The sequence below is a fragment of the Culex quinquefasciatus genome, chromosome 2 (assembly GCF_015732765.1).
Source record: "Culex quinquefasciatus strain JHB chromosome 2, VPISU_Cqui_1.0_pri_paternal, whole genome shotgun sequence".
In the NCBI taxonomy this organism is placed as follows: domain Eukaryota; kingdom Metazoa; phylum Arthropoda; class Insecta; order Diptera; family Culicidae; genus Culex; species Culex quinquefasciatus.
The window spans coordinates 70,479,611-70,494,363 of NC_051862.1; the positions used below are offsets into that span (position 1 = coordinate 70,479,611).

The 14,753-nt window shown below is 38.9% G+C and overlaps 2 protein-coding genes across 3 annotated transcripts; one reads left to right on the forward strand and one right to left on the reverse strand.

Annotated features, from left to right (window-relative positions):
- The first annotated feature begins 302 nt into the window (after positions 1 to 302).
- On the forward strand, positions 303 to 2,123 carry LOC6035948 (26S proteasome non-ATPase regulatory subunit 5). The gene is made up of 4 exons (XM_001846006.2): positions 303 to 592; positions 646 to 1,388; positions 1,445 to 1,631; positions 1,685 to 2,123. Exons 1-4 carry the CDS (start codon positions 423 to 425, stop codon positions 2,046 to 2,048), a joined length of 1,464 nt encoding a protein of 487 aa, XP_001846058.1. The 5' UTR covers positions 303 to 422; the 3' UTR covers positions 2,049 to 2,123.
- A 10,391-nt stretch (positions 2,124 to 12,514) lies between these two features.
- Positions 12,515 to 13,856, reverse strand: LOC119768020 (gastrula zinc finger protein XlCGF46.1-like). 2 transcript variants are annotated; one of them, XM_038258291.1, is made up of 3 exons: positions 13,807 to 13,856; positions 13,629 to 13,767; positions 12,515 to 13,552 (listed from the first exon to the last, which is right to left on the reverse strand). In XM_038258291.1, exons 1-3 carry the CDS (start codon positions 13,845 to 13,847, stop codon positions 12,548 to 12,550), a joined length of 1,185 nt encoding a protein of 394 aa, XP_038114219.1. In that variant the 5' UTR covers positions 13,848 to 13,856; the 3' UTR covers positions 12,515 to 12,547. The 2 variants fall into 2 exon arrangements, with proteins under 2 accessions (XP_038114219.1, XP_038114220.1); XM_038258292.1 differs by having other exon boundaries at positions 13,629 to 13,837.
- Positions 13,857 to 14,753: the final 897 nt, after the last annotated feature.

Below are 14,753 nucleotides of genomic sequence, written 5' to 3' on the forward strand. Positions count from 1 at the left end.
TCAGAATATATGTTAGTATACTTATTATTTCCTTTACATATCGCCAGTATACTTACCAATATACTGAGAGTATCTTAATATACTAACAGTTTATTGCTTGTCGGTTAGTATACTAACAAGTATACTGGAATATCATTAATATACTCAGTATTCTTAAGAAATATTAGAGTTTCCAGCCCCTTGGTGTGCACTTTGTTGGATAGCTTTTTACAATATTATTGCCTTTAGTTATTTGTTTGTCTGTGATGCAACCTGATTATTTAATTTTATATTTCCTAAGTTCCTTTAAACGTGCATACCACCAAAACGCCAAAACAAAGAGCGTTCTGTTTTGGTTTGATTTCGCAAATCATCCGTGTTTCAGTTTAGAAATCCGTTCAGTTCGTTTCTGAATCGAAAGTTGAATTAACCAGTGTGCCAGCATGGACGAAAACGTGTGCCGCGAGCTGCTGGCCAACCTGCAGATCGAGCAATCCCGCAAGACGGCCCTTAACGAGATCAAAAACACGCTCATTTCCAGCAACGACTCTTCGATCGCCAGCAGCTTCCTCAAGTCGCCGGAACTGCTCGAGTGTATGACCGATTCCAATAGGTTGGTGCACCACTACTCATCAGGAAGGGGTTGTAATAGTTATTTTTTTTCAGCGAGCAAACCCTGCTGGCCTGCGACATCCTGTCGATCTGTATGAGCAATCTGTCCATTGACGAATCGACGGAGGTTAAGAACGTGATTGAAAAATCGTTGAGTCATACGAATGCAAGCGTGCAGGCGTTTGGGCTGCGCGAGTTGCGGCGGGTTTCGTCCTCGGAGGCGTTTGCCAACGAGACGCTGATTCTGTTGGTCATCAACTGCCTCGCGTCGGAGGAGACCAGCGTCGGAACGCCTTCGATAGATTTGCTGGTGGCGTTGCTGCCCAAGTTTGTCCACATGCGAAGCGTTCAGGACAACCTGGAGAAGCTGCTGACGGCGAACGACATTGTTCGGTGTCGGTTGTACGAGGTCGCCGTGAAGGTTGGCCGGCAGTCCGGGGAGCTGTTGGACGCCATGAAGAAGTTCCTTCAGAAGGCCATCCAAGAGCTGGACGAGGAGGACATTTTGCTGCAGTTGAATGTGCTGCAGGTGTTGTCTGAGCTGCCGGTGAATAACCACGGGATGGCATATTTGGAGAACAACGGAGTGTTTGATAAGTTGATGCAAAAGATTGAACGATTGGAGGAGGATCCGTTGGCGACGATTCTTGTGCCAGGGTTTATGCGGTTCTACGGCAGTATTGCAACGATTCATCCGGCTAGGATCTACGATGGGTATCCGAAGATTATCACGCTGCTGTTTGATTGCCTGTTGTCTGAGGATCTTACCATTTTGCCAACGGCGTACGATACTTTGGGTAAGTTTCAACGTTTTTATTTGAAGATTTGAAAAAATGTACCTTTATTTCTCCAGGATGCATCGCGTACCCGAGTGAGGGCAAACGCCAGCTCCACTACAAACACGGTGCAGTGCTGAAGAAGACCCTGAAGCACATCCACGGCGTCATCCGGAATCTACCGAACGACATCAAGCTGCGACTGTTGAGCTGCCTGACGAACCTGTTCGCGATCGATGGTGCCACGGCCGATAATCAGATCACGTAAGATATTGACGAGTTCCCTCAAATTTTGTTCACTAAAAGAACTTTTCCAGTTCAATCACCCAAACGTGGTACGGGTACCTCACCGAGGAGGAAAACCTGAACCTGGTGATGGACTACATCCGGAACGCCTTCCCGGACATCAAGCGGGCCGCCCTGGCTCTGCTCCGGGCGCTCGTTGGCCACCGGTGGGGCCAGCAGTACATGCTGCAGACGGGAGGTTTCGTTGAGTACTTGCTGGACCGCAAGCAGGAAGCCGACAAGGACGTCATTCTGGACAAGTACGAGATCATTCGGCTGCTGGCCACGTCGAGTGTGTTTGATCCGCAAACGAGCGCAGAGCTGAAGCAGTACGCCGCCGAAGGTGCGTTCTACGTGCGAGGAATCACCGAGGTGGCTGTGGAGGGAGCATCGTAAGGTTAGTGATTGGGGACTCTTTCTTGCTCGGTGGTACAGTTAAAGGAAACAAATATATTTGGAACTTCGTCATAATGGCGGACATTTATTCACTGAGAAAGCCCGCTGAAATTTCAACAGTATCCCTAGCGCAGCCGATCTTTTGAAGGGATCCTGGAGAAACCCATATATTAACATCTGTAGTGCGCCAATGCATTAGAATTAGGGACCTATAAAGGAAAATGAAAGAAAGGAAGGAGCACTTCCAGCAGCTGTTGAACGGTGAGACTCGAGAGGGAACCGTCGAGGACAGGATACTAAGGACGGAATTCTGGCCGAACTTTTCAAGCACTGGAGTACGCGGATGACCAAGTTGGACGGGGTCGTCACCCCAATCTACAAGAAGGGGTTAAGACTCGATTCTGCCAACTATCGGGGCAACACAATGGGCGATTTTTGAATTTTCATGCATCATTTTTGTATGAACAGCTGCCAAAATTGTATGGAATATTATATGGACAAACTAATGATGTAAAATGGCTTCTTTGGGCAAATCGAAGGCACCAAAAAAGTTTCAGCTAGATTAAAAAATACAAAAAAAAAAAAATCGAATGACCGAAATCTCAGAGAATTGCTCAGCTGTCAAATCGACGGTAACATTTCAAAAGGCATCATGTACATTTTGACACTTTCTGGGTTATTGCATATTCTGAAAGTACTCCTAATAAGCTATCTCTCCACCAAAAATGACCAAAAGTTACTTCAGTTAAGTCTGTTTAATGCAGGCCAAGGATTGATACCTAAGAGCATGCAATGGCACTGACCTTGTTGCGTGCTCTTCGGTTGACGTCCACGTAAGGAACATCCTGGAAGGAGCGTAACTAACTACATCCGTAGTTCTGTTAGATCATCCGAATTATCTTGACCAGAACAGTATAGCTCTGGTTCCTTGCGAGTGTCCTATTTTCTTACCTCCACGTTGGCTTGGTTTTCATGATGACCTAGCTGGTGGCCTGTGGAAACGGATCGTAAATCTTTGACCACCGCGGGTCAGAGTCGAGACGGCTAAAAGAAAGGGGCGCGACAATGTGGGAAAGGGAAGTAATTTGTGATTGTAGACGGTATTGTTTTGATTCGCAGTATGTTGAGTCAACTGCTGTGGATGTACCTGAAACATTGCACAACGGGGTTTCTCTTCTCTTCATTCTCAGCTACCACCTATCTCCTATTTTTATTTTGCTCTTCTGATTCGCAATTCTTCACTGATTTTTCTATTTAATATCCAACATTTGATTTGAATTTTACTAACTTTTGATTCTCTTATCTCTCAAAGCTTTTCCACTATTTTCTATCAATTGATACTGCTGTAACAAACTTTGTTTTGTTTTTTTTCCCTTAAAAATATACTTAAAAATATTACTTTTTTTCTGTCCTATAAATTATCATTACTATAATCTAAGCTTGTTTTCCCTGGGCTTTGTCATAATGAGTGTCATAGGTTTGATGCTTGTTTGGCAAAGAGTATGATTTGATTCGATGTGGAATTAAAATCGAAGTGTTCAGTATATTGCTGAAGCTTCCATTTTTACACATGGACACCACTTCATGCTGCGAGAACCCACTTTGGCGTAGTCTCAGGGCTTAATCGATGGCCGGTAAGCTGTCATCGAGACAAGGAGGTTCTCTGATAGTGGAAATATCACATTTGTACAATGAACCGCTACATATGTGATTTTTCCCTATCTTAATGTGGGTGTCAGGTTAGGATGCGGGTTTAAAAAATAGTGTTTGTAGAATTTAGGATTTTAACTATAAATATCAACTTTTATACTTTGCCTTTAGTTATTTAGGGACAAAATTAGTAACAGTGAATTTAGTAATTCTATCAGAATCGGTGATTTTCATTCAAGTAGCATAAAAACCATTCTGATTTGTCAAAATTTCCATAGAGTCTCGATCAAACAATAGTGAAATGATATCGGACTAAATTCGTTGATCTGTTGAACTAACGGTTGTCGGATTATGATTGTATCGACCATTGTTGCGAATCGAGGATCAACTGGAATTCTGACGAACAAATGGTCGTCTCTTTTTCAATTCACGACTTGTAAAATGTGAACTGTTATTAATTTTTATTTGTTTTTTTAAAAGAAGCCAGACAGGTTTTACAAAAAAACGTTTATTTTTTGCTATTAATTAAAATGTCGGGGATTTGAGATAAGCGTAGCTTTCGGGTAGGTTGCTTTAAATCTTGTATTCAATTCAAGTTAGGTAGTTATCCGCAAATGAATATTTGGACTTATATGAATAATTGAACATTTTGGACTTATGAATGCAGGCCAAGGGTGCATGATACTGATGATACTCGTCGGTTGACAACACCCAGGCGAGGAACATCCCGGAAGGAGCCCAACTACATCCGTAGTGCTGTTTGGACAAAACAGCATGGCTCTGGTTCCTTGCAAGTGTCCTATTTTCTTACCTCCACGTTGGCTTGGTTTAGTCATCATGATGACAAGGTGTAACCTAGCTGGTGGCCTGTGGAAACGACTCGTAAACCTTTGACCAGCGAGGGTCAGAGTGGAGACGGCTAAAAGAAAGGGGCGCGACAATGTGGGAAAGGGAAGTAATTTGTGATTGTAGACGGTATTGTTTTGATTCGCAGTATGTTGAGTCAACTGCTGTGGATGTACCTGAAACATCGCACAACGGGGTTTCTCTTCTCTTCATTCTCAGCTACCACCTATCTTCTGTTTATTTTGTTTCACTGATTTTCTAACGCGGCTTCTGTTTACTATCCTCCATTTGATTTCGATTTTACTCATTTGATTCTCTTATTTCTCAACGCTTTTCCACTCTATTTTACCAATTGATGCTGCTGCAACAAACTGTCTGCTTTCCCTTAATTTGGCAGCGATGTAAATTTGTTAACATGTGCCTTTTTTTTTTTTTTTTTTTTATTTATCTATTTGAATAACTTCTCATCTTCCCTGTTAATTGCCCTCAATATAATCTAAGCTTGTTCGTCACCTCAATTTATTAACAATTGTTATTTTCTTTATCGACTTCATAAATTACTATCTTTCTTTTACTATTGATTCTTTACATAGTATATTTCCTTCACTGTCCATTGTTTTGAAACTTCACCTTTTTCTTAAGCAAGTGAGGTTCGAGCCCTTACTCAATTTATGGAATGATTGAAGGATCAACACAAATATTACTATTGTACTTTTGAAAAACTTTTCTAAAATGCTTAGGACCAAAATATTGTAACAAAACACCGCGACAGAAGAAATAGCAACAGATAAACACGACTCAACAATAGGGAAAATTTCAGGAGAAAGCAATACACAGTAAATAACAATTAGTTTTTGAATTCAAACTAAAAATATAACAGTTTTTGCTATAATGAAAGTTGATAGGCACACTTTAAATGGTTAGGCGCTTATACTTACATCAAACCCTACGTAATGTACCACCCCCGGCCGAGTTAAAATGCGTAACCGGAAAAGAAGGTGTGCATGCCTGGCACGAACACTCAAAGCGTGTTCTAGCGTGCTGCTCGTACTGACTCAGAGCAAGGGTGAGATGTAGGTGTAAGGGCAGTGCGTGTTCGTCGGGAACCTAGTGCATAAGATCGGTCAAGGCCCGTTCTTACACTGAAAATTGCGAATTGCGAATTGCGAATTTTGGACTTATGAATAACACACAACTGTGCATTTATTCTGGAGTCAGATCCATACAGCGTCAGTGTTTATTTGGTCGAAGTGTACTAATTCATTGGCAGATCTGGTTCTAGTTGTAATGTACGACAAGACTACTGACGGACGTGACAGGACGAGGGCCCAGTTTAGAGGTTTCGACATCAACGATGTGCGGCTGGATCACCCTCCCAAAAAAAAAAAAAAAAAAAAAATTACTATAATCTAAGCTTGTTTTGTATCTCTATTTATAAACTAATGTCTAATTTTACATCGAATACATCTAGCTTCTCATTTTTATTCTTCAAAATACGCTCATCATTCTCTTACTATTGATACTTGATTTTTATAAAATAAATTCTCTTTTACTGTCAATTGTTTTCAATCTTTACCTTTTTTCAAACAAGTGAGGTTTGAGCCCTTACTCAATTTATGGAATGGTTAAAGGATTAACACAAATATTACTATTGTATTTTTGGTAAACTTTTATAACATGCTTAGGACCAAACATTGTAACAAAACACCGCGACAAAAGAAATAGCAACAGATAAACAGACTCAACAATAGGGAAGATTTCAGGAGAAAACAATACACAGTAAATAACAATAAGTTTTTGAATTCAAACTAAAAATAAAACAGTTTTTGCTTTAATGAAAATTGATAGGCACACTATAAATGGTTAGGCGCTTATACTTACATCAAACCCTACGTAATGTACCACCCCCGGCCGAGTTAAAATGCGTAACCGGAAAAGAAGGTGTGCATGCCTGGCACGAACACTCAAAGCGTGTTCTAGCGTGCTGCTCGTACTGACTCAGAGCAAGGGTGAGATGTAGGTGTAAGGGCAGTGCGTGTTCGTCGGGAACCTGGTGCATAAGATCGGTCAAGGCCCGTTCTTACACTGAAAATTGCGAATTGCGAATTCAGTTAAGTCTGTTTAATCATGATTTTAAATAAAGTAACATAAACAAAATCTCTGCCATCAGCAGTCCCTGTTTGTATAGCCCTGTCAACCTGTCAAACAAAAGACTACATGAACCTCGTGACGAAAAAAAAAGCAACATGAACAAAGTGCCATGTACATTCGGCGAAGAAAAACGAATCATAACAAAGCGCCCCCCTCAATGACAGCAGGGAAATAGTGATTTCAAAAGAAGTTATGTTTGTTTTTCTCAAATAAAATTACGGAAATGATGTTTTATTGAATTTGGATGATCAAGTATCAATAAAAGCAACGTTTTTCATCGTTTGTTATTATTAGAACATCTTATTTTGCTTTTATATTAAAATGGGAATTGAAAATGGATGCTCAACATTCAAATGCGGTTTTCTCAAAACGCATGGTTTGTACATGATGCGTTTTGAAATGTTGGCGTCGAATTACGGCGCCAGCACAAAAGAACCAAAACAAAGCAACTGCGCACTGTAAAAAAGTACAACAACTATGCCTGCAGTGGAAATAATCTGATTATTATTTGTATGTAAAACTTCACCGTTTCGTTTTAAAGCAAGTGTGTGTTTTTGATGTGATTTTTATCAATTTATGTACAAAATCAAAAAAAAAGCAAAGCAATCCACTTTAACGACCCCCGGGTCTCTTGTGGTCTCTGTTGCAAGTTTCTGCTCATTTCTAGGCGTCCGAAGGTTATGTGTGGTGGATCACTCAAAACCTCTTTTACGCAAATGGACCGACGGTTTACTTCCCCATTCGATAGAAGGCCATGTACAAAATAAACTACTTAAATTGTGATCATTGAGAACACATTCGGCCGATGACCTCATTTAAAGCTTTTGAGTTTTTTTTAAAGGATCTATAGACTATTGTGTTTAATATGTTTACAGGACCTATATTCAAAAAAAAAACTAGAGTTGTACTTCTATCACACACAATATTTAACTTAACTACTGTGTAATTTGACTTTTACTACAGTAATTCAGAATTGATTTACAAAAAAAAAAAATTAAATAATATTAATAAAAAAATATTTTTGTTTTTACTGTGCATTGGTTTAACCACAAAAGCCGCCACAAAAACCAATCTCCCAAGCGCAGTATAACGGTTCGTGTTCTTTCATTTCAGTTTTCAGATATTGAGAGTCTCAGCGGCGAGAGCGCACAGTCGAGGGAAAGGGGAGGAGTCACAAGAACCTCTGTAATTATTAAGTCAAATGTAATTACAAAAGCCGACTCGGTCCTAACCAGGTCCCAGTACCAAAAAGGACCTAATAAAAATAATTTTATGAAAAAAAGGGGAGGAGTGATAGAGAGAAAATGCCATTGCTGGGAATCACAAGACGCAAGAAAAGATCTCACAAGTTTTAGGGACGGTCGCTATATTCTCAGAAGTTTTGGTGCAAAGATCATCAAATGATAGCTTCTTCTATCGAGGCAGGACTCATTTTAAAGATAATTGGGTTCTAAAATGAAGCTTAGATTGCTGATATTATTGTTTACAGTGATAAAGCTAATTTTACTGAGTGCAATGACCCTTTGTACAACCACAAGGAGTTTAAAATGGATTTTAAAATCAATTTTGAAAAATTAACCACATTAATGACAGAAAAGTTCCTACTTGACAGCTCGTTCCAAGGGGACCATAGTTGATCCAATGAAAAAATGTTGTCTTGTAATTTTTTGTTTTGCATTAAAATGAAAAAAAGTGATCACAAATGGCTTTTCATCGTGTGTTTTACCGTTGTACATAAAAATTGACATAGGGCTTTAGTACCCAATTGGACGTAGAACCGAATTGTGTAGTCCATTTTCAATAAAAAATGGTTTATTGTGCGTGTTGAGCAAATGAAAACTTGTACCTTAATTATCACATTGAGCGCATATTTTATTAAAGTTTTGACCTCACCATCACGTTTGTAAGAAAATTTTACTTAGGTTTTCTAATTTTCTAAATTCTAATAACTTTTTTTGTTGTGTACGGTTATTTACAAATCGCTCGGATCCTCCCACCTCTCTTAGGTGATACGTCTATTGTGGTTGACACCTAAGAAGATTGTTTAATTTTTTTCATAGTTAGATGTTTTACCCTTTCAGGCCTAAAATTAAAAAAATGTAGATTAAAATTTAATGCACGGTTCTTGAAAGATGTGCCAAATGAGTAATTTATAAAAAAAATATTTAAATCCGGTAACCCTGCCATGAAATACGTAAAGGAGAGTGGGGGACTTGATCCCCGGGGACACTTGATCCCTAGCCGATATCTCGTCAGCATGTGGGTTAACAAATTAGCGTTGTTCTAGAAAGTTGTGCAAAATTGACTAAAACTCATTGTAGAAAACAAAGAAAAAAAATGATTGAATTACACACATTTTTCTAAAAAGTGCTGCAAAAAAACTCCAAACGATTTTTTTCTTTGTTTTGATTTGTATAAAAAACACTTAAAATTTATTAAAAAAAAAACGTTTTATACATGAATTGTTTTATATACATACTATATTATATTCTTTTAAACATGATTCGAAGAGTTCATCTGATGAAATACCCTTGTCAGTCAAACATCGTTGAACGTTTAAGCTTTCAATTCATGCAAAAACATCATGGTTTTGTGAGAAATTAAACGAGTTATGTGCGATACAAAAACAGGGGATCAAGTCTCCTCACACTCCCTTACACTTTAGTAGAATGCAGAATTCATGATTCTTTTTAATGCGAGTTTTTAGTGGAAATTGCTGCCGGGCTTGATACGAATCGTGTTTGATAAATGTTTTTATTAATATGGAAAAATAGTTTTTAAATCGGCAATTAATTGAAAAAGTTTATATGGGGAAAATCTCAAAAATGTACGCAGAAAAACATCGTTTCCTAATTAAAAGTTATGCTATTTCTTTTACAAGCATTTAAAAAAATATATTTCAAAAATGCATTCTAATGAGTCGAGTGCATTGGGCCACGCCCATTTTTCTATTTTCAGCTTAGTTCTTTTTTTCTTCCAGCGCTCTTTTGGGTCTGCTTAGTGCTGCCGAAATTGATGAAATTTTAAGTGAACAGTCACAAAAAGTAGCATTTATAGTGAAAGTTTCCTGGCAGCACTTGCTAACTCCAACAGGCGCTGCACCAGCATGTTGGTGGTGTTGGTGGCCACCCTTTGTTCTTTATCCCGAGCAGGGGTAAATAACACGGGAATACCAAATTTTGGTATTACTTGAGCAAATAACAGCGACCAAAATGTGCCCTTGGTTGCCCAGTAATAGATGGTAAAATACCATGAAATCATACCAAAGTCTTGTATGTGGAAGGGCACAACAATACCAAACCATGTTATTCCAAGGGTAAAATAATACCTCAAAATAGAACCATTTCAATACCAAGTTGAGGTCTTCTGGATTTTTGAACATTGCTTGAATACCAAAACTTGGTATTGCCATGGTATTAATTTTAGGTATTCCCGCGCCCTTGGAAAATCATATTTTGGGATTCTTGTGGTCTTCCACATACATGATTTTGGTATGATTTGATGGTATTTTACCATCTATTACTGGGCAACCAAGATCACATTTTGGTCGCTGATATTCGCACAAGTAATACCAAAATTTGGTATTTTCATACCATTTTTAGTGCAGCAGTTGCAGTTAGTGAAAAAACGGAAATTATTCATATGCAACAGCCAAATCTACTCACCTGATGATTCAATGTTGTTCTTAGTGATATTCTTCACCACACCGAATGCATTTGTCATTGATGAACGGCCTGTGCATGAAGTTCTTGAAGATTCTGAAAATAACAAGATTGAAAAATAAGTGTTATTAAAATAAAACTGGATTGAAATTCACCAAAATTCAATAATCTTTCGATTGACTCGTTTTTCAAAGTATTTGATTTTTTTTTCAAGTCATTTTAGCGCAAAATTTATTATCTTGTCCAAATTGGTAAAAAAGAATCCCATAGTTTTAGAGAAAATTGATGAAACCTTTCAATACCAAAATAATACCAAAATGTGCCATCCTGAAGTCATTTCTGTAGGGGGTATATCAAAAATGTTTAAAATCAAGTACGAAATTTCCGGTTTTCAAGGAAAGCATTCGCTTTGATACATCATTTTAGTGCAAAATTAATTACTTTGTCAAAATTGGTCAAAATTTTCCCATAGTTTCAGAGAAATTTGATAAAACACTTTAATACCAAAATAATACCAAAATGTGCCATCCTGACTTAGAAAATTTTCCACAATTTCAAGTCATTTCTGTAGGGGGTATATAAAAAATGTTTAAAATCAAGTTTGAAATTTCCGGTTTTCAATGAAAGCATTCACTTTGATACATCATTTTAGTGCAAAATTAATTATTTTGTCAAAATTGGTCAAATTTTTCCCATAGTTTCAGAGAAATTTGATAAAACACTTTAATACCAAAAGAATACCAAAATGTGGTGTTCGACCATTGACAAATTCTGCAATTTTGCAATATCAAAACAATACCTTAAATTGGTATGATACCACATTTTGCTCTTGCATAATCCTTAGGACAAATTTTAAAGGGTTCAGGAATACTAAAATTTGGTATTGATACCAGAGAAAGGTATTACAGTCGACTCTCTGGCTGTCGATCTTCTCGATGTCAATAATTCTTCATCTATCGATGAATTCTTCAGTCCCTTCAATCTGCATACTTCAATTATCTTCATTCCTCGATATTTTCCCTTGCTTGAAGGATCTCTTCCTCGACGGTCCCTTGGATGCTGTTTGCTTGAAAAATCTCTTCCGGTTGTCAATAATTTCACTTTCTCATGGCTTGCATAGACATTTTTCTTGGCCAAACGAAGCTTTGAAGGATGTTTGACATTAGTTTGTTTTTGTTTGATGGACGTTGTCATGATTCTCTCGCATACCAGGGTACCAAGAAAAACATATTTTCAATCGAGTCTTCATTTTGCATCGTTCTGTAAACTGATGATTCTCTTCCTCGACGGTCCCTTGGATATTGACAACCAGAGAGTCGACTGTATTACGCAATTCCCTTGTTATTTACCCATGCTCGGGATCTGCCTTCGCTTCTCGCTCGGTTTTCTTCAGCCTTCGATTGGAATGGGTATTCAAAATTCAAACGTCAGAAGACTTAGCGCGTTTGGTTTTTTGATGGTGCATGCTAATTATTTACATTTTTCGGGATTATTTTTCAAGTGCGTGACTAACTAATGTGCAAAAGAACATGTTGCCGGTAGTTGGAAGCTATTTTATATCTTAAGCGCTTTGAAATCGTTAGCGCAATTGCAAAGATATTGATGGCGACTTTCGTTAAGCAGTTAACCTCTGATCTTGCGTGTGGATGTGTGTGCCACCAAAATGATGAGAAATGGTCTCGCAAAATAGAAATTATGATCAAAAGTGCATTAAATTTGATGTTTTTGGCCTGTAAATGGCATAAATTTGCATGCTAACTCGAGGCGGTGCTGTTGCTGGTAAGTTTATAGCCTAAATAGTATTTTTGGAGCTTCAATCGAGCATCAAACTCTCCATATGACGAAGATAGGCGTTTGATTAGAAAGGGTATATTTCCCCTACTTTCAAGTATTAAAAACGATTTCATTTCATTGCATAACTAATAACTCATCAGGACCAACTCGGATCTTCTTAAACCCTACGACAACATTATAGGAATTTAAATTTCCTACAAGAATCTCACACTTGGACAATTTTGGGTGAGACCCGCGCCACCTGGCAGAAAAATACTGAAACGATGTTTTTCTGCATACATTTTTGCGTTTTTTTTTCATGCAGATATCAACGATAAAAAGCGACCCCTTAACCTTAACCGATTTGGCTCAAAATTGGCACAGTTAGCGTAAACTGGGGTGACTTTGATAGGTTTTTCAAATGTTTTTCAAATTAATATCTAAACATTTTTTAAGACTTTGACTTTGAGGCATTAAGGGATAGCTAATTATTGAACAAACGTGGCACGCATTCTTTGGCTGAACCGAGTGCGTGTGCTTCCGGTGGAACTGCAGCGCACTCTTCCGGTTGAAACTTTTGCTGCACAAATCACAACCGAACGGTCGCTCCTCGGTGTGGGTTATGGCGTGGTTCGCCAGTTCGTCCTTCGTGACGAAACTTTTCGGGCATTTCTGGCAGTGGAAATCTTTCTGCTTGGTGTGACGTTGTTTGTGGACGGCCAAATTTCCCTTGAACCGGAAGTGCTCTCCACACAGATCGCAAACGTAGGATTTCTGCTCGGAATGGGTCAGCATGTGTCTCGCTAGGCTACTTTTCTGGGTCGTTGCGTGATTGCAGACCGAACACTTGAACGGACGTTCCTCGGAGTGCATGAGCATGTGACTTCGCAGGGACGCTGCTTGCCGGTAGGATTTTTCGCAAATTTCGCACCTGAACTTGCTCGGATTGTGCGTGGCCATGTGGCCCGTGTAGGCCATTTTCGTCTTGAACCGTTCGCCACATCGATTGCACAGGAAGTTGGCCTCGTCGGAGTGCAATGCCTGGTGGGTTCGATAGGACTTGGCGGAACTGAGCACCTTTTGACAGAAGGGACATTCGAGGGATTTGGGTTTGTTGGGTTTAATCTCCTTGTCCGGACATTCTGGAATAGCCTCCGTTGAACTTCCAATTTTCTCGTCAGTGTTCGTTCTAGAAGGATCAACTTCCTTCGACGATGCAATTTCATTGAGTTCAGATTCGCTACCAGAGCTCATTTCCTCTTCTAGATTTGCTATAGAAATTCCAACAATAAAATTCGTTTCCTGTGAAGATCTCAACACAGAATCCGCCTGCAAACATTTCCTGCGGAAGCGGAAACAATGTTTCAAATCCAACGCACATTTTCCGCAAATCATTTGTGGTAAACTGTCCTCTTTAGAGATCTGAAAAAGCACAACATCTTCAGTTTATAAATCTGTGGTAAAAAGGCGCCTATCTTGTTTCGATGTGTTTATTTACCTCAAGCGATGGAATAAACTCGGTTAGCAAATTGGCAAAATTTCGTTTTTCACTACATATGAAGGACTCCTTGAAAAGGGAGCGATATTTGGAACTGGTCCGCGACAAGCAAGTTCGACAAAACGTTGCGGAACTCATAGTTTTGTTGAGAATACATCTAAAAACTAATTAGAGAAATGTACTCGTCGTATAAATACTGCTGTTTGTTTCACAAGACATGCGCTTAGAAGAAACACAACTTGTATTGTCAAATTGTGTTGTCAACTGGGCTGCTACAGTCAAATCGCTTTTTACGCGAATTTTACGGACAAATATTTGACTCACTGTATATCGATGGTGAATACACCGGTACAGACTCTCGTTGAACAGATAGATATTCTATTCGTAACTTCCGGCGTAAAAAATACCGCGTAAAAAAAATCCGCGTAAAAGGAGGTCGCGTAAAAAAAAGGTTTGACTGTACAGTGTACACTCAACCCCCGGTGGTTGGTCACTTTTTCTTTTGACACTTTTTGTACCCCGTTGGTTGGTCAAAGACAAACTAAAAAGTGACGAACTGTCACTTTTTACACGGCGCTCACGCACACTATCAAAACAATCTTTTGGTAGGGGGCTATGCATAAACCACGTGGACACTTTTTTTTGGGAATCTGTTACCTGATTTTGTTTACACTTTTTTTTACGCAGACATAGAGATATCCACGCGCGAGAGTGTGTTAGTTTGTAACAAAATTTACACGCAGACATAGGCAAATCGAGTAGAATAATTCATCTGTCAAAATCAGCTGTGTCCTTTGTTATACCACGAGCACGTGGAAAACAGCTGGTTTTTACAGACGATTGATCTACTCGATTTGCCTATGTCTGCGTAAAAAAGTGTAAACAAAATCAGCTGCGTGGAATTCAGCCAATCAATCGTTCAAATCCAAAACAATATTTCAAATACAAATACTAACATAGAATCATTGTGTGCGTGAGAGAACCGTGGAGATCTCTATAGGCAAATTGAGTAGATCAATCGACTGTAAAAAACAGCTGTTTACTACGTGCTCGTGGTATAACAAAGGACACAGCTGATTTTGACAGACGAATCATTCTACTCGATTTGCCTATGTCTGCGTGTAA